The following is an 18,432-nucleotide window of genomic DNA, read 5'->3' as shown; positions in this document are numbered from 1 at the left end:
CAAGGGGCAGGTGCTGTGTTATGAATAACCTGTTTCTATACAACATCAATACATCAAAATACAGCTTTGTTGTGACAAAGGGAAAGTGTTTTGTCCAAGGCAAGTCTGCAAAGGGCAAACATTTAGGTAAATAACTATGTACAAGCAGAGCTCAGAGGGGTGAAGGCATCACAGTGATGAGCAGTAAAGCTCAGCTGCTGCTGCAGTTGGGTCTGAATCTACCACGCTTTCTCCCCAGGGGACTGTAATAGATTATGTATTTCTCCTTTAACTTCTCACTGAAGCTGGCATCCAATGTCAACTGCCTTCAGAAATAGGATGCAAGATACCAGAAATTCTGTTTATGTATTATTATTTATCACAATACCTGACTATAGGAAGCCTCATATGGATGCAGTCCCTGAATTCCAATTAAGATCCTGGGGGAGAAGGGGGTGTGCTTTTTTGTTTTTCTTCACTCAGTTTTTGATCCCAGTTGGTAAGGCAAGTGAGTGACTTTGCCCAAGAGTGCTCACTGAGTTCCCGGATTCAACCTCAATGCAATGGCAAGAGGTTTCTGGTTCTTCATTGTGCCTTTTCTCTAAGGATTGGGCTTTTGTCCCTGTTTTCTCCTCACTGCCAACTGTCTGGGACCAGCACTAATGCTTTACCATTGCAGCTGGGAACAGCTGCATTCCAGTGGATTACCAGAAGCACAGTAGCTGAGGTGGTTTATGGATGTATAAGCTGGACAAGTTTTGTAGGAAAAAGCAGAGTCCTTTACTAGAACCAACTAGCAAAGTTGGAAAATTCAGGTAAACTCTCCAGGCCTGACATGAAAGGAATAAACATCAAATGAAACACATGGTGAGGATTGTTGTTCAAAGGTAAATTAAATTACACACTTCAGTTAAAAATGTAAAATCAGACTGGCCAAAAAGTTATATCCTTAACCCTCTAGTTGGCTTTAAATTTGCTGGTTCTATGTAAGATATGAAGGAGTAGTTCAATCTCTCAGAAGAAGACAAAAAAGATAAATTCTACTAGTTGATCTACTGAACATGTATCACCTTATGAGGAATGAGAGGGCATGTGGCTAACTGAGCCCTTGGTGGTCTGAACAACCAATAATGCCATCAGCAGTTCACCAGAAAAAAATAAAATTAAAATTGCTTGAAGTCCAATTCCTTTTGTAGCACTCACTCACCTTTGGCAACCTCTCCCAGCCCTCCTCACAGTGCAGCTCTCACCTTTTCTCTACCTCTCAAAACTAACCGTAACTCAGGGTGAGCTTTTGATAAAGCAACCCACTCATGTTCACAGTGGCCAACGTAAGGGCACCTACCCCTTTCATCCCAGTGTGTATAGTACTGAGGAGATTTCTCACCAGCCACATTGAGCTCGGACAAGTCTTCAGATGTACATGACAAGAGTCAGCCACTGGAAAGAGGAAAAGAAAAGGCATATTTATATAGTAATGCTACACTAAGTCTTGAGACACAAGTCTTGGTACCTTCAGGTTGGGACCCAGTCACTGTAGTCCTTTTGTCCTGCACAGAACTGTTATGGGGTTTTGGGACTGTCTTTTCACACTATTACAATCAGGTGCAGAAAAACCTTCCATAAGTTACTTTCCACGATAAATTGCAGTAGCTGCAACAGGAGCAATCACTGCAGGGATGGTGATCTACCTGTGACCCGCACCTGTGGGTCTGTATGTACACAAACACACACACTCCACATAGGGACCACAAACCCTATGGAGAGAAGCACGGACTGTGCACAAACCCAACCGCAATCTCTCGATACACCCTTTTTTCCCCGCTGGGAAGGGGATGGGGGGGGGGGGGGGGGGCGCAATCTTCTCCCCAGCACGGCCAAGTGGTGGAGGAACTACAACTCCCAGAGAGCCCCGCGCGGGGCTGGCAGTTGCCATGGAAACCGGGGGCGGTGGCACACGCTGAAATGTGCAGGCCGCATTTGTGTTGTTTTTTTTTTCCCCAATAGTTTTAAATAGGATTCTGTTTTCAACAGCCATTTGATGAGCTGCAGATAGAAGGTGCTGCGTTGGGGGTAGAGCAATGGCAGGCCTCCTGAGCAGAAAACCATAGATAAGCTTTAAAAAAAGAAATAATAAAAAAAAAAAGCTATATATGTATTTTGAAAGGAAAAGGGAAATAAATAAATAAATAAGTAACCCTAAAATGTAGGAAGAAAATGGACAACCAGAAGGTGAAGCACTGGAGCAATGATGCCCTCTCCCTAAATCTTCCTGCCTCTGCACATCCCTGCCACAAAGTACTCCCACCCGGCCACTCTTTCCTCCACCCACCAAAATTCCTGAGGAGCCAGAAACCTCCCTATTTTCTGCCTCTTCCATGCCACGATGCTGTCTGGTGGTTGCTGTATGAATTTATTCCTAGAAAAGTCCAGCAGTGCGAGACACCCGGCAGTTCTGACCACTCCCACCACCATCATACTCTACTGGAGCAGGTTACTTTTCAGGAGGAAATAGCCAGTTTTCTTCCCTTTTCAGCCCTGCATGATGACCTCACTGAAGACACCAATTTTGGTGCTCTCAGGCACAGACAGGTTCTCAGGCTACAGATCAGCACCACGATGCTCTTACACTGGCCGTTCATTGCGCCAAGCATCACCACAGCTACGAACATAACCTGTGGGAATGCTGCAGCTCTAATATTAACCTCCTTGGTAAATATTACAGCCGTCACCTGCTGCTCATCAGCACCCACATCTCACCCAGCTCCGGTTCCCCACTGCAAGCTGACCCCACGTTACCCACTTTGTCCTGTTGAGATCCTCTGGGCACAGCTGCCACCTTCCTGGCCTTGTCTGCTTCGCTCCATCAGTACCTCACCTTGACGAAGCCCCAGAGCACCAAGTTGCACTGCCAGGAGCAGTGCCAGAGCACTGCTCAGGAGCTGGCAGGGCTCATTGAGAGGGCTTTAAACTAGGAAAGAAGGGGGACGGGGCTGAAATAAGTCTTGTTGGAGCTGTACCAGAGGGAACAATGGCAAGGCCAGGGGAGAAGGCAATGGCCCGACTGAAGTGCATCTACACTAATGCACGCAGCATGGGTAACAAACAAGAGGAGCTGGAAGCCATCGTGCAGCAGGAAGGCTATGACTTGGTTGCCATCACAGAAACGTGGTGGGACCACTCTCATGACTGGAGTGCTGCAATGCCTGGCTATAGGCTCTTCAGAAGGGACAGGCAGCACAGAAGGGGTGGTGGTGTGGCTCTCTATATTAGAGAGTGTTTTGATGTTGAGGAACTTGAGGCTGGGAATGATAAGGTTGAGTCTCTTTGGGTTAGGATCAGAGGGAAGGCCAACAAGGCAAGCATCCTGGTGGGGGGTCTGTTATAGACCACCGAACCAGGATGAGGAGATAGATGAGGAGTTCTACAGGCAGCTGGCAGACGCCGCGAAATCGTCAGCGCTTGTTCTCGTGGGGGACTTCAACTTCCCAGACATATCCTGGAAGCACAACACAGCCCAGAGAAAGCAGTCTAAGAGGTTTCTGGAGAGCGTGGAAGATAGCTTCCTGATGCAGCTGGTTAGAGAGCCTACCAGGGGAGGTGCCCCGCTAGACCTTCTGTTCACAAACAGTGACGGACTGGTGGGAGATGTGGTGGTCGAGAGCTGTCTTGGGCAGAGCAACCACAAAATGGTTCAGTTCTCTATTCTTGACAAAGTCAGGAAGGGGACCAGTAAAACCGCTGTCTTGGACTTCCGGAGGGCTGACTTTGAGCTGCTCAGGACACTGGTTGGCAGAGTCCCTTGGGAGGAGGTTCTGAAGGGCAGAGGAGTCCAGGAAGGCTGGGCACTCTTCAAGAAGGAAATCTTAATGGCTCAGGAGCGGTCTGTCCACACGTGCCCAAAGACGAGCCGGCGCGGAACTAGACCGGCCTGGCTGAACAGAGAGTTGTGGCTCGAGCTTAGGAGAAAAAGGAGGGTTTATAATCTTTGGAAAAGAGGGCGGGCTACTCAAGAGGACTATAAGGATGTTGCGAGGCTGTGCAGGGATAAAATTAGAAAGGCCAAAGCTCATCTGGAGCTCAATCTGACTACTGCCATTAAAGATAACAAAAAAAGTTTTTACAAATACATCAACACAAAAAGGAGGACTAAGGAGAATCTCCATCCTTTACTGGGTGCGGGGGGAAACTTAGTTACAAAAGATGAGGAAAAGGCTGAGGTACTCAATGCCTTCTTTGCCTCAGTCTTTAGCGGCAAGACCAGTTGTTCTCTGGATACCCGGTACCCTGAGCTGGTGGAAGGGGATGGGGAGCAGGATGTGGCCCTCACTATCCACGAGGAAATGGTTGGCGACCTGCTACAGCACTTGGATGTATGCAAGTCGATGGGTCCGGATGGGATCCACCTGAGGGTACTGAGAGAACTGGCGGAGGAGCTGGCCAAGCCGCTTTCCATCATTTATTGGCAGTCCTGGCTATCAGGAGAGGTCCCAGTCGACTGGCGGCTAGCAAATGTGACGCCCATCTACAAGAAGGGCCGGAGGGTAGACCTGGGGAACTATAGGCCTGTTAGTTTGACATCAGTGCCAGGGAAGCTCATGGAGCAGATTATCTTGAATGTCGTCGCACGGCACTTGAAGGGCAACCAGGCGATCAGGCCCAGTCAGCATGGGTTTATGAAAGGTAGGTCCTGCTTGACGAACCTGATCTCCTTCTATGACCAAGTGACGCGCCTGGTGGATGAGGGGAAGGCTGTGGATGTGATCTACCTTGACCTTCAGTAAGGCTTTTGACACCGTTTCCCACAACATTCTCCTCAAGAAACTGGTTGCTTGTGGCTTGGACTGGCGTACACTTCGTTGGGTTAAAAACTGGCTGGATGGCCAGGCCCAAAGAGTTGTGGTGAATGGAGTCAAATCCAGTTGGAGGCCGGTTACTAGTGGAGTCCCCCAGGGCTCAGTGCTGGGGCCGGTCCTCTTTAATATCTTTATCGATGACCTGGATGAGGGGATTGAGTGCACCCTCAGTAAGTTTGCAGATGACACCAAGTTAGGTGCGTGTGTCGATCTGCTCGAGGGAAGGAAGGCTCTGCAGGAGGATCTGGATAGGCTGGACCGATGGGCTGAGGTCAACTGTATGAAGTTCAACAAGGCCAAGTGCCGGGTCCTGCACCTGGGGCGCAACAACCCCAAGCAGCGCTACAGGCTGGGAGATGAGTGGTTGGAAAGCTGCCTGGCAGAGAAGGACCTGGGAATACTGGTTGATAGGCAGCTGAATATGAGCCAGCAGTGTGCTCAGGTGGCCAAGAAGGCCAACAGCATCCTGGCTTGTATAAGAAGCAGCGTGGCCAGCAGGTCTAGGGATGTGATTGTCCCCCTGTACTCGGCTCTGGTGAGGCCGCACCTCGAGTACTGTGTTCAGTTTTGGGCCCCTCACTACAAGAAGGACATGGAGGTGCTCGAGAGAGTCCAGAGAAGGGCGATGAGGCTGGTGTGGGGTCTGGAGAACAAGTCTTACGAGGAGCGGCTGAGGGAGCTGGGGTTGTTTAGCCTGGAGAAGAGGAGGCTCAGGGGAGACCTCATCGCTCTGTATAGGTACCTTAAAGGAGGCTGTAGAGAGGTGGGGGTTGGTCTATTCTCCCACGTGCCTGGTGACAGGACAAGGGGGAATGGGCTAAAGTTGCGCCAGGGGAGGTTTAGGTTGGATATTAGGAAGAACTTCTTTACTGAAAGGGTTGTTAGGCATTGGAATGGACTGCCCAGGGAAGTGGTTGAGTCGCCATCCCTGGAGGTCTTTAAAAGACATTTAGATGTAGTCCTTAGTGATATGGTTTAGTGGAGGTCTTGTTAGTGTTAGGACAGAGGTTGGACTAGATGATCTTGGAGGTCTCTTCCAACCTAGACGATTCTGTGATTCTGTGAAGTTTTTGGGTGCTCAGCAAACCTTGTCCCCAAAATGCACCCTGGGCATCAAGTCAATGCCTCTGACCTCGCCCTGTGGCCTGGGGGGTGCAGGTTTTGTCTCGCCCCAATGCAATGTTTCCACCAATGACAGGATGGGGGCAGCAAGGGAAGACTGAGTGTTTTGGACATGGATGGCCACCACAGACCTGTCCTCACATCAGCAAGGCTGCATGACTGTGGCTGGAGAGCCCCAGATAAATACTTCCTAGCTGTCCATTAAGCACACCCAGCCAAGCAAAACCTTTGCCACTATTGACGACAGCAGCAAAACTCATGGCAACATTCATGGCACTAACACACCACCTTTAGCTTCATCCTGCTAACATACTTGATAATCTCACTGTTGAGCTGGAAAGAAGGAACAAGCATCCTTACCTCCATTGCCGTCACCAAAATTTGTGATCCACCATTTGCTAAGTTTTGAAATGCACCTAGGGGTAGAACAAAGAAAATTTTATTTTGTGAGGAGGAAGCAAGAACACAATGCAGTCTGCAAAATAAGTCCATAGCAGCCGACTAGCAGAGCTGTAGTCCTTGTGCTGGGATGCTCTGCCTTGCTCAGGTGTCCACATGCAATGTCTTGCCTAGCCACATCTTATTTCTGTGCTAAGTACCCCTCTGCCTTAGCCCTTGCATCACAGCCTGTAAAAACATCCCAACTACAGGTCCAGAATTTGGCAAAAATCATAGAATCATAGAATCATTCAGGTTGGAAAAGATCTCTAAGATCATCTAGTCCAACCTTTAACCTAGTACTAAAGTAAACCATGCTACTGAATTCTACATATACATGTTTCTCGAAGACCTCCAGGAATAGTGACTCAACCACTTTCCTAGGCAGCCTATTCCACTGCTGCACAACCCTTTCAGTAAAGAAATTCCTCCTAGTATCTGACTAAAACCTCCCTGGCACAACTTGAGGCCATTTCCGCTCATCTTATCATTTGGTGCTTGGGAGAAGAGACCAATCCCCACCTTGCTATAGCCTCTAAAGTAATCATACAGTGTGATAAGGTCTCCCCTGAGCCTCCTTTTCTGTAGGCTAAACAACCCCAGTTCCCTCAGCTGCTCCTTGTAAGACTTGTTTTCTAGACCTTTCACCAGCTTCGTTGCCCTTAATGTAGGAACAGGAGTGCTCAGTGTGACTGCTTTCATCTACTCATAATTTGTTTAGATAGGACCTTGTGCCTGAAGAATGACAGGAAAATGGTGAACTAATGAAAAATATCTTCCCACAGAGAGCCTTTCTGTTGGTCGTTTTCCATCCTCCCTGGCAGTGAGCAAGCACGGTGTGGCCCGAGGAAAGTGATTCTCTTGAAGTCATTATGCCTTACAAGCATTTTCCATGGAATATAAATGCAGATGCTGCTGTTATTCATCTAGAATTTGAAATTAACGTTGCTTAAAGTTTTCTGACAGTACACGTTACCATCAGAAAATTTAAATCTATTCAATATTGATATTCTATGAGCGTATTTCTATTTGTTTGTCTAGAAGAAATGTTCAAACCCAATAATTTGGATGAAGTAGAAACAGTATTTGAAGTTCCTATTTATTTTGATATTACTTTTCTCTTAGAAATGTGCTGTTGTAAACAGTAAAAACATTTCTCTAGGAGCATGTTTCCCACCCTGAATAGAAAGGGCATTGTAAGTTCATGAATGTTTCAATACCTATCCAGCTTTAGACAAACTGAAGGGTGTAGGAACAGGGCATAAGGGCCCATTCCTCATCAGCCCCCTAGGACACCGTTTTCCTGGGCTCACAGGCAATCAGAGCTACCTATATGACCCAGAGTAGAGAGAAGGCATGGCTAACACAATGAAAGGCATCCATCCTGTACTGTTCTGGAGAAAGTGTATAGAACAAAGTAATCACCATGTTGCACCCAGTCCCTTGACAAGGATGTATTTGCAGGGCTGCTTGCACTCAGTAGTCTTTCTAGGAACAAACTGCAGTGCTGAAGTTACCTTTAAACAGAATTGCCCCTTTACAACTTCATTACCTCCAGTTAAATAGAGTACGGAAAGAAGCTGCTACATTTGGTTTGATTCTCATCTCTTCACTGGCTATCCTGAAAGGATGAGTAATGGTTTAATGGGACAGGTTTATCTCCACTGCTGCATTCACATCATCATAAAGGTGGACTGTCTTTTATTCAAACTTGTCTCCCTTATCCTCTCCTCTAAAAATCTTACTCACAATGATTTGAAAAACGTATTCCACATTAAACCCTCTGTAAAATGATAACTGAAAGACTTGAGAGCATTTTAGAGACTTATTACAGACAGCAATGAAACTGTAGAGATTATTTTCCAAATCAGTCTAAAGGAGTTGTCTTTATACTGGCACTTAAAATGTAAGAGGATATTTTTATGATGTTAAAAAAAATATGCTATTGTACTGTTTTAGGTATAAGAATTCCTGTCTACAGCAAGTGACATCATAAAAATGTGTGTCTTTAAAACTTGCCTGATTTTAATGAAAGTATTAAAATCAGGACATGTTCTGACTTTCTGAGCTGCTTCTGTACTTCTTAAAATGGAAGTTTAGGCAGCATCACCCAGGACAGATCCTGCTGACCACTGGGGGCCCATAAAACATCAGTGGTAAAACATGCACAAAAAATGAATGCTCATTTCCATGTGCTGCTCATTCCAAACCCAGCTCATTCCAAAGATGAGGTAAATTGTTGTAGCAGTGTTCTAATACATGGGTTACAATTGCTGGATTTATTTAACTATCAGTATTTCTAGTCAAAATGCTTATAATTATAGTAGTAAAAGCTACTGTTTTTGTAAAACAGACTATCCTTATTTTTAGGCACTTTTGCTTACAAACACTCCTTCCTTGGCAGACAATAGATAGAACACAAGAAACAGAAATGTTTTCTCACTGATGAAACAAATAGTATAAAATACAAAATATGTAATACAGTAAGCTGAAAGGATTGCTGAAATTGTTAAATCATTGGATAGGCCTCGCACAACAAGACTCAGCTCTAGCCACAAAATCAAGGCTGAAGAAGGAACACAGTGCCCAAAGTAGAACTCAAACAATTGAATTAGCTGAGTGTGAAAAAAGCAAAACTGCTGAAGTGGTAAACAACAACAGAGCATATGCAAAATGGAAAAAAGAAAAGTACAAGGTTAAGAAGACTAAGAGCCTTCATTAGAAAGACCCCAAAGTGCGACCACCAGAGGGTACTGTGAATGCGAAAGTAGGAGGGACAATATGATAATGAGTTCTCAGAAACATTAACATAAATCCTGACCTTTCTGGGAAAATTGCATGAATATGTATATCGACGTACCATAAATAAGTACTATCTCCCACGTACCCAGCGCTGTTAATAAAGAATACTTGCTTTCTAATTCTCCAAAGTGAGTCAATGAGTCTTGGAAAGTTACATCGTTTTTTGTGTTTCACTGAGAAGGATCTCACACCTCCTCCTTACCAAAAAGCTGGGAGAACTGTAATGAAGTTGGTGGGAACATCTCTCCAGTTTAAAAAAGAAAAAGTCACTTATTCTTGTTGTGGTTTAGACTTCCTGACTTTTAACCAAAACAGAAAGCCTTCCATTCTTCCATTTGAGACATGTTGTTGTACTGGGTCTGTACAAGGTACTGTACTGTACTGTACAAGGTAAAACAACCCCAGTTGTGTCATTCCTCCTCACTGGGTAGTGTCCTTTCTATGGTACTGCCAATGCCACCTGGAGGAAGCTCTGCTGCAGAACAGGATGCTCAAGCTTGTGTAAAAGGGCACCAGTGCAGGGACATTTTAGAAAATGAGTCTTCCTTAGTGCATGGGAGCTCCAAAATAAGCCTGCAGAAGTCAGGCTAAATGCATGCAGCAAAAACCATTGTCAGCAGTGCCCCTGAAGAAGCTCTGAAAATACATTAGGTTTGCTCCTCCCCTGGGCAGCGTGGTGCTGCAGCAGGCTACAGGTGTTCTGATGGGCTCTGGTGGGAATCCCTTCTTCCTGCCCCCTTTCAGTGTACCCATTGCTGTATTCCCAGTCCTTTTCTCCCAGCACCATGCTGGTTTCCCCTGTAGGCAGAAGAACCTGGCTTTTGGCAAACAGCCTGCCCAAAGGGATGCCAGGACCATGCCTGGACTTTTGGCAGGTTCGTTATTTCCATGCTATTCTGTAGGCCTGTATTACTGTGTCCAGCACTTTTCTCCTTGCTTCCTTTCACTACTCTGTCTGGCTTTGCAGGCTCCCCTGTGATAAAGCTGCCATGTCCCTTGCCTGACCCCAGGCCCGAGTGCCAAGACTCACAGGTCATGGTTTCAAGGCGCAGCATGCAGCACATGAAGTCAGAGAAGCCGATTCTCCTGGTAACATCACCAAACCGCAGGGACACCAGGTGTAGGACTTGCTCATTGATGGCCAGACCTGTAGAGCAGAGGGGGATGACAACACTTGGAACTCACTGCAAGATGACAGACTGACCCTGCTGGTATTGTGCACGCTACAAAGAAGCCGTGGCCTCCCCTCAGTCCTCGCATCCTGCCAGATTGGTTCTCCTCTGAGTCCCTGCAAGGCATCTCGGATTCCCCCCAGCCTTGGGAACAAGATTTGGGGTAGAGTGATGGAAAACAAAGCCCTTCTAGTCACTCACTCATTGTGGCTTAGGTCAACAAGCAAGAAACACAATTAAATATTCTAGGATTATCTTACTTTGCAATTCTAGCTTTTATTTTCTATTAGAAAGGGTGATTTTCTTTGTGCATAACTGTTAAAGTCTGAGCATAGCACAATGCCACTGGCATTTTCTGCTAAGCGGGGAAATACCCTGTGTTTATGCTATTATGCAGTATAGCATACCCAGGATTCTTAATTTGTACATTTTCTCTTATATTAGAAAATGGTAAAGTGTTCATTTCTTTTTTATTAGCTGATTATTCAGTATTTGTGCCACAGTCTATTTGGATGGAAATTGATATTCAATTGAATGAACAAAAATTGCCTTTTAGAATGAGTCTTTTATTAGTTAAATAAAACTACCCTAAATGTGCTGGGTACACAAGAAATGATTTAAATATATTTTGGTCTGAAAGCTGATTTACTAAATAAAAAATTTTCTGCAGAGGACTGGACTGATAGCTTCAGTTCGTGCATTCCCTGAGACTTCAGAAAGTCTCATTTGTTCAGCCCCAGTTTTTAGCAGCTCAGCTGCAAGTGAAGTGGCTCTCCCGCTTTTTCCAACCAGTTCTAAACTTTTCAGTTTTAATGAACTCATAATGGAGCCAGATTAATTGAGTGAGCAGAAAAGAAGAAAATGATATTCTGCACCTGTGTAGGGGGAGATGCAGCTGATGGAGGTGGGTTAGCACCCAGCATTGACAAAATCTGGTTGCATAAGCCTAGTTGGAGAAGGCCTCCAGCAGGAATTGGACACACAATGCTGAATATTGAAACAAAGGAAAAACATTTGTGCTTCAAATTAAGATAAACCCAATTTTAGATTATTTTTCTATGAGGAAAGTTTAGTAATTAAAAATATATAATTAATGACATTTTTTCTTTGATTTTGGTTTTAAACCCTGCCAAGAACCACTGTAGCAGTGAGAAATGAATCCTATCTCTTTTTTAACCCTTTGAAGGCAGTGGGAATACAATCCAATTCTCTCTGGAGAACAGATTCCATTAAGCATGGCAATGTTGCTTGAGAGATGCTCTAACCATGTCTTACAATAGTAAAACATTGACAGTTTGGCATGTTCAGTCTGGGATACACTTGCTCTGAAATTTACTCACCTGGCAATGTCTTTCAATTAACCTCATTAATACTGAAGTGTAAATCCTCTCCATTTCCAAGATATTTCAGTTATGTGCTACTGCTTTTTTTTTTTTTTTTTTTTTTTGTGAGCTTACTCCCATACCTTTTATCTGTTGGATTCCTTGCTCTGGTTTTAGTCAAGCTTGAAGATAGTGACTTTATGTTTCCCTATTTTACATTATTTTGATGCATTTAGCATTGCCAGAGAGGTGTCTGTAAATATCCAAGGCCAGTGCTCCTGCACATCAGGACAGCATTGCTGTTAATGCAGCTAGCCTGCTCTACTCTGACAGAAGATTTGACCCATCATTATAATGCTTTGAAGCATTAGGACAACAGTAAAAATTAAGCTCATGCTTCAGTTTCTCGCTGGGAAGAGCTGGTCACCGAACACTTCAGGGCACAGCTGGCTTAGAGCTGTATTTCAGTACATTAGTGCCATTCTCAGACTTTTTTTTGGGCTGCCCACTCCTTTCTGCTTAAAAGTCAGGACCAAGCTCATCCTAATGCATAGCCAAATAAAAAAAAAATAAAAAACGCAGCTGTCCTGGCTCAAGAGATGGTAAGAATGAGTTTACAACTTTCTTTCCCCTCTCCACTCAGAACTGCTTATAGCCTAACATGTAATGAACTTGCCATTTAATAGTGCCTTTTTATCCCTTCAAATAGCTGCACAGTTTTGTCTGCCAGGACTTCTCACAGTTTTACACATTAGTGCCTTTCTAACAGAACTGGCCTGGCGGCTTCTGTTTTGACATTTGGCATATTAGTGCTGCACTCCATAGTCATATGCAAACACTCTGCCTACCTCTCAGGAACAACAAAAAAATACACATCCTTTGAGCTGATGGTTTCCACAGATAGTGCTTCTTGCACCAGGTTCCTCATAGGGACAACACCACACCAAGCTCCAGGTACCCAAATGGGAGTTTCTCTACTGTGCAATTACAAGAGAGTTGTTGTCTATGAGCTGTATTTCTTGCACAACGTCTCTGGAGAGATGACCCAGCTAAAATGCTCTGCTCATGTGAAGGGGTACCATGCACTCACTGCAAGTTTCAGCATTTGTGTAGCCAACAGAGGTCAGTGCAAACTAAATAAATGTTTGTCACTGTGGCTTTCCCTTATAGACTTAGTCACTGCCATGGACAGTAACTGCAGGAACTGGGTTATGTGCATGTTCCTTGCTCCTTTCACCTGATGTGTATTTTGCCCATGACCTAGAGAGACCCTGCAGGTTCTGGCCAATGTTGTGCTTCTCTGCATCAGTCTGTTGGCTCCCCTGCTGCAGTGCAAAGGGTGGATGATGCTGCATGGGTGGGCACAAGGCCATGCAGCAAGGAAAAGACTTCTCCCTGAAATGAATTTTCTGTCTCAATGCCCTGAAATAATGCAGTCCTCTAAGCAGAGCTGTGATCTAACTGGCACGTCTGTGTAATCCAAACTACTTTATTCATGAAACTCTCTCATCTTTCCTCTCTCTTTTTCATCCTTCCCAGCAAAGACAGAAAAGGGAGCTGCTAAGCATATCTGGACATACCTGCTGTCTGTATTGCACTCTTCAATTCAGATATGTCAAGAAATCCAGAATTATTTCTGTCTTCCCTCCTGAAGATATCCTGAAAAATAGTATAATGGCAGATTTCAAGCACATATCACCATTCCCCAAATTTACCACTACATTTAATTCTGTAGGATGCTTTCCTTCCTTAAAAAATTTGCTGTAAGGAAATTCAACAGATGAGATGGAGTAACCATGACAAAGAAAACCCATTATTACAAGTCCTGATCAATATATTATGGCATAAGAAATCCCAGTTTTGGGTCGGTTGAAGCTTTTTCCCTCACTTTCCATGGTTTGCATGTGCAGGCAGAAACAGGAATGCTTACACCTCCATTGACAAAAAGACATTGTCTATGACACACCAAATCTGCCAGGAGTCCCTGCATGCCAGAATGGCATGGGGTCATCTTTCCCAACAAACCACACTGGAGGTGCTGTTAGTGGGAAGGGCATTGTTGCTCAATGGAGAACTGGCACCCCATTGTCCTAGGTGACCTCAGGCTACCCTGAGAGAGGATGAAACAAAGTACATCCCACCAAACTTTGAAGCTTCAGGAAATCTTCCCTTCCTGCAGCAAAACTGGAGGAAGAAGTACCTGACTCAGACAAGCTGCCTGATTTTAGGTGGGACCCTATATACCAAGCTATTGTTCTCGCTGGTTCCAGAGCTAATGCTTATCTTGGAGCAGAGACGTTTATCTCAAGAAAACTTTCATCACATCCTACACATTTCTGCTACAAACTGCAACACTGAGGAAGTGATGTTTTTCAGATGACTTTGTTCAATAACTCATTTCAGCTCAGAAAGCTTTAAAAAAACTTGCCAGTGGTGGTACACAGAGATTTCCATCAAATTCTGAGCCCAGTTGGCCTTCCTACCTTTTCACACTTTTTCCTCAGTGTTCCCTGCTTTAGGAAACCCTCGGTTGCTTGTTCAGAGAACTTCACACCCCCCTGCTTCTTGAGCTCTCGGCCTTTGCATGAGAGGATAGAAATCTGACCCACTAGGCACGCAAACTTCACAACATTTTTCCCCACAGTACTTTAATATCACAGAGTGTCTGCACCCTGGTGATGAAAAACCCAGCAGTATAGTAAAAGCAGAAAAGAGATAGCACCCCCCCATATACCATGTACTTGGTGAGTTTTTGCCAGAGGCTCCCAAACTCCTGCAGTGTGAGTCGTCCATTCGAATTCGTCTATGCATTTAGTTAAGAATTGAACAGTTAATGAGTGTGAAAACTGATCATGTCTTCATTCCTGAGAATGCTGTCTTCACATAAAGTCTTAAGATGCAGTCGCTTCTGTTTGTTACTTTGTGTTGAGAAAGCCAAGATCTTTTTTGGTCTCCATTATTCTCAGAGTTAAATTCACTTTTTTTCTGGTGATTTGTACAGCTGCTCACACCTGTGCTCACAAACAAAATGTTTCTACTTGTATGATGTCTTTAACCACAAGGGGTCCTGCAGTGGTAACTTCAGCTGACATGCAGTGATAACTTCAGCTGACATCTAGCCACAGAGCACAGCAGCTCTTGGGGAGGAGCAGAACTGCATGCTCCAGGCCATGTGTGCACACTGACCTGCCTTTGTGCATGGGGCAGCACAACATCAGCTCTGACTGGATCCTCCTGGAAGAACAGGCAATGAAGGAGGCAAGAGTACAAGGAGCGGATCCTAGTGCCTGCTCTGAGAAGCCAGCAGCAGCCCTTGAGCCATGCATATGCTGCAGGCAAGAAAACACTTCCCTACCATGAGCAACAGGAGCCCAGGGGTGAAAACTGACTGAAAAAAAGCTGATACTGTCTTTGCAGGCCAGGATAGGTCACACTATACCTAGGCTGTATGTACAGAGAATAAAAAATCCATCTTGAATTAAAGCAGAGCAGCGGTTTCATCAGCTCCCTGCACGTGCCATGCATTCACAGTGTCCACTGAGCCCAGGAGGGGATTTGGAAAGGGGGAAAAATCTCTTTTGCTTGCTAGATGCAGAAAGCTAGAAAGAGAAAGGGAGCAGGTCAGTTTCATTCATTCCCTAGCAGCTTCTAGAAGTCTGAAAATGTCTCAAAGTTATTCCATGGCATGGAAGAAAAGAGAGAGTGAACTAGAAAGTGGGAGAAAACACAAGGGAGAATTAATGTTTTCACCAAGGAGCCCTCTTGTTTTACAATGGCCAGCAATGTATTTTCAATGTTGTCTTTTTAACAGTAAAAAGACTGTGATCCATCTAAACAGGGAAGACACCCTGGACAGGATGAATAGCATTGTGACTGTGATTGGGCAGTGGCAATGCTTCCCACACATACACACCCCAGCTTTGCTGTCAATGCTGGCAAGCCATTTAAGCTGCCATCACAGGCTCATGTGGTTTCAGCTGTAAGGGAAGAGATAGCACCGGGCTGTGCCTAGGCTCTGCACGGCATCCTCACCTCAGGCCCTGTCTGTGGCCTGCACCGAGGGTGAAGCGTAGCAAAGCCCTGGGTCCCACAGGGTGGGAAGTGAGAGCCAAGAGTTGGCGGCTAGGTGGAGGTAGCAGACTTCCCAGAGCTAGGGCATGCATGGCGAAGTCTTGCATATCCTCCATGACAGTTATCTATTGAGGAATGAGGCTAATATTTACTTGCAGGTTCTTACACTGGGAGGCTCAGCTCAGCCATAACTCAAGGAAAGGATGGGCTGCACTAGGGAAGTTTATTGCTTCTGCTTGAAAGGATACATCCATCAGAGCTAAAATGCCTCTGCATGAATCAAAGCTGAATTTTCCTCCAAGGCTGGCCATTTCATCTGCAAGGATTGACAAAACAGATGGAATCAGCAAAAGTGAGGGGGGTGCCAGATGTGTATCCAAGCCACCAGTGGGAGGGAAGGAGGACACTAGTCTGAAGGCTCACATAACAAAAAAGGGTGACATAACAGGCTGAGGTCCACTAAAGGAGTTTGAAGTGTCTCAGACACCTCTACTGCTTCCTTCCTGAAGGACAGGTGCCCCGTTGGGGCTCACAGATAGCTGTTCTGCACAGTCTTTGCCTACCCTGTTGGAAACAGAAGACTCCTGGAATAAGGATTACTAAAATGGCAGTGATATGAAAGGCCATGCTGAACTAGTGAGTTCTGAAGCAACCTGAGATTTGTGTATGATCATCTCATGCTATTTTTGAGGTGGGTAGGTTAGGAAGTGTGGGAAATGCTCAAAGTCAGCTTGAGGCCTCTGCAGAGCGGGGACACAGGCCAGGGCAGAGCTGGGGGGGCAGTGAAGAGAGCAAGGGACACAGCTCCCTGTGGTCCTTGCTGAAGCAGCCTGGCTGGGGACCGAGTTCCTGCTAGAACTGGTGGGTCATGGAGCAGGAAGGAGGGCTCATGGGGACTGTGGGGACATCAGGGGTCAGAATGGAGCACCGTAGGTCTGTGGAGCACAGCCTCTTCCTAGGGCAGGACGGGGAGGGGAGGGTGAAATTCAACTGTCAAGCAGATGCATGGCTTTGCTGATGGCCATGCATTAAGGAGTCTGTCAGCAGCCGGTCTGGACTGTATTGCCCTCTTCATGTGATCATTACTTTCATTTTATTTATTTATTTTAATAACACCACACTGCTGTGCACGTAAAGGAAGATTAGTGGACACATTTCTCATTCTTCAAGATCTCATATTGTAATAAGCCACACTGAGGATTTTTTGAAGACCATCAAGACATTACTAAATCCTCTGTCTAATTTACACTAGACTAAGGATAGGGAAGTACCGAAGACATTAGCTGAGTCGTAAAAGCTTTACCTTGCAGGACCACTTCATTAAGGAGTTGTCGCAGCTGCGAGGCATCAATAGCTGAGCCCTAATGCAGAACAAAATGCAAAGAGGTCTGTGAGTGCAAAGTTTTCTCCTGCCTCACTTTTGCCCCAAATACTTATGCACCATGGCAACCAAGAAGGACTTCTGCTCATACCTGAGCAGCACCCACCCAGGAGCACAACAAAGCCCTTCATGCTGCTGGACCATGGTCTGCTCTTCTCCATGTGTGTATGCAGGGGAGTTACAGGCCTTCCCATCAACATGGGGTATTTTCAGTGGTGATAGGAACACTTGCTCACTTCAGCCACATCCTCTTCACCAGCCCCCAAGCTGGAAAGTCACCAAGTGGCAGCACATGAGGCAGCTGGGTGAGTGGGATGCAAAAACAGGCACCACTGCCTGCTTCCCTCTGAGCAGCCCAACCCAGCAGCAAGCCAGACTGTCTCCCTGTCTGAGACATTGCCAGAGCTTTCAACATGGCAGCCCTTGTTCATTTTCACCTTAATGCACTGATACAGCTATTAACTGCAAGAGGTCCACTGTGCAAAGACTTTTGGCAGTGATTTTTTTCTTTCTCTTGACTAAGTCAAGCAGTTTTTTATAACACTTTATTAAGCCATTAAAAGCATCTCCTGTGAATGCACATAGTTTGGCTCAGAAAAAGCAGGAATCAATTACTCAAGCACTCACTGATGTCTGATTTCCAACTGCTGCAAAGGCAAAATGATGCTGATGAGAGAGGGGATACACAAAGCTTTCTAATCACTTTCTGTACATAAACAAATCAAAGCCAAATAAAGTACATATGCAAGCCCATCACCAGCACAATCATAAATCTCCAGTGCTCTAAAATATGGAGCTAGACATTCTATCCCAACTGAATGTTCCATTTTTCTGGGGGTTTTGGCAGGTAAATCAATACTGTTTCCAGGGGGTTTTCACTTGAAGATGAAGCTACATTTCCAAAAAGCATTTTTCTAAATGGATTGGTATAAACATTGGAGATTAGTGTTCTTTTTGCAAGTCCACATACCAATTTTAATATTATTATTTTTCAGCAAGATGCTTTAGATAGCGTACCTGTTTAGCATATCTTAGGAAGATAGCCTTATAGGAGCTGTCCTGGTTCTGTCTTGGTACAACCTGGATGAAAGAATAAGTATGCACATAAATAATTCAGTTACAAAACGATTGGAGGCATCAGTCTGCAAATCCAAATAGAGCTTTACAGAGGGCAGGGAAAGAACAGCCCAACTGCCTGAGCTGGAGCAGAAAGTGTGGGTACCATAATTTGTCAGTCAAAACATTGGCTAATGACAACAGCCAAGTAAACTGACAGCTTGTCAGTGGAA

General features: G+C 45.2%; 1 protein-coding gene across 1 annotated transcript in view; it reads right to left on the bottom strand.

Annotated features, from left to right (window-relative positions):
- Positions 1-1,392: 1,392 nt before the first annotated feature.
- Positions 1,393-18,432, bottom strand: part of LOC118254769 (calpain-13-like) — a 46,545-nt gene continuing 29,505 nt past the window's right edge. The window contains exons 13-20 of the mRNA XM_035560358.1: positions 18,161-18,223; positions 17,066-17,123; positions 16,011-16,078; positions 14,426-14,494; positions 13,272-13,350; positions 10,228-10,344; positions 6,318-6,373; positions 1,393-1,419 (exon numbers count right to left, since the gene is read on the bottom strand). Coding sequence (XP_035416251.1) covers positions 1,393-1,419; positions 6,318-6,373; positions 10,228-10,344; positions 13,272-13,350; positions 14,426-14,494; positions 16,011-16,078; positions 17,066-17,123; positions 18,161-18,223 — 537 coding nt within the window. The remainder of the gene's footprint in view (positions 1,420-6,317; positions 6,374-10,227; positions 10,345-13,271; positions 13,351-14,425; positions 14,495-16,010; positions 16,079-17,065; positions 17,124-18,160; positions 18,224-18,432) is intronic.

This window comes from Cygnus atratus, chromosome 3 (genome assembly GCF_013377495.2).
Source record: "Cygnus atratus isolate AKBS03 ecotype Queensland, Australia chromosome 3, CAtr_DNAZoo_HiC_assembly, whole genome shotgun sequence".
Taxonomy (NCBI): domain Eukaryota; kingdom Metazoa; phylum Chordata; class Aves; order Anseriformes; family Anatidae; genus Cygnus; species Cygnus atratus.
Note: the sequence above shows the minus strand (reverse complement) of the source record. Positions and strands in the feature narration are given on the sequence as shown.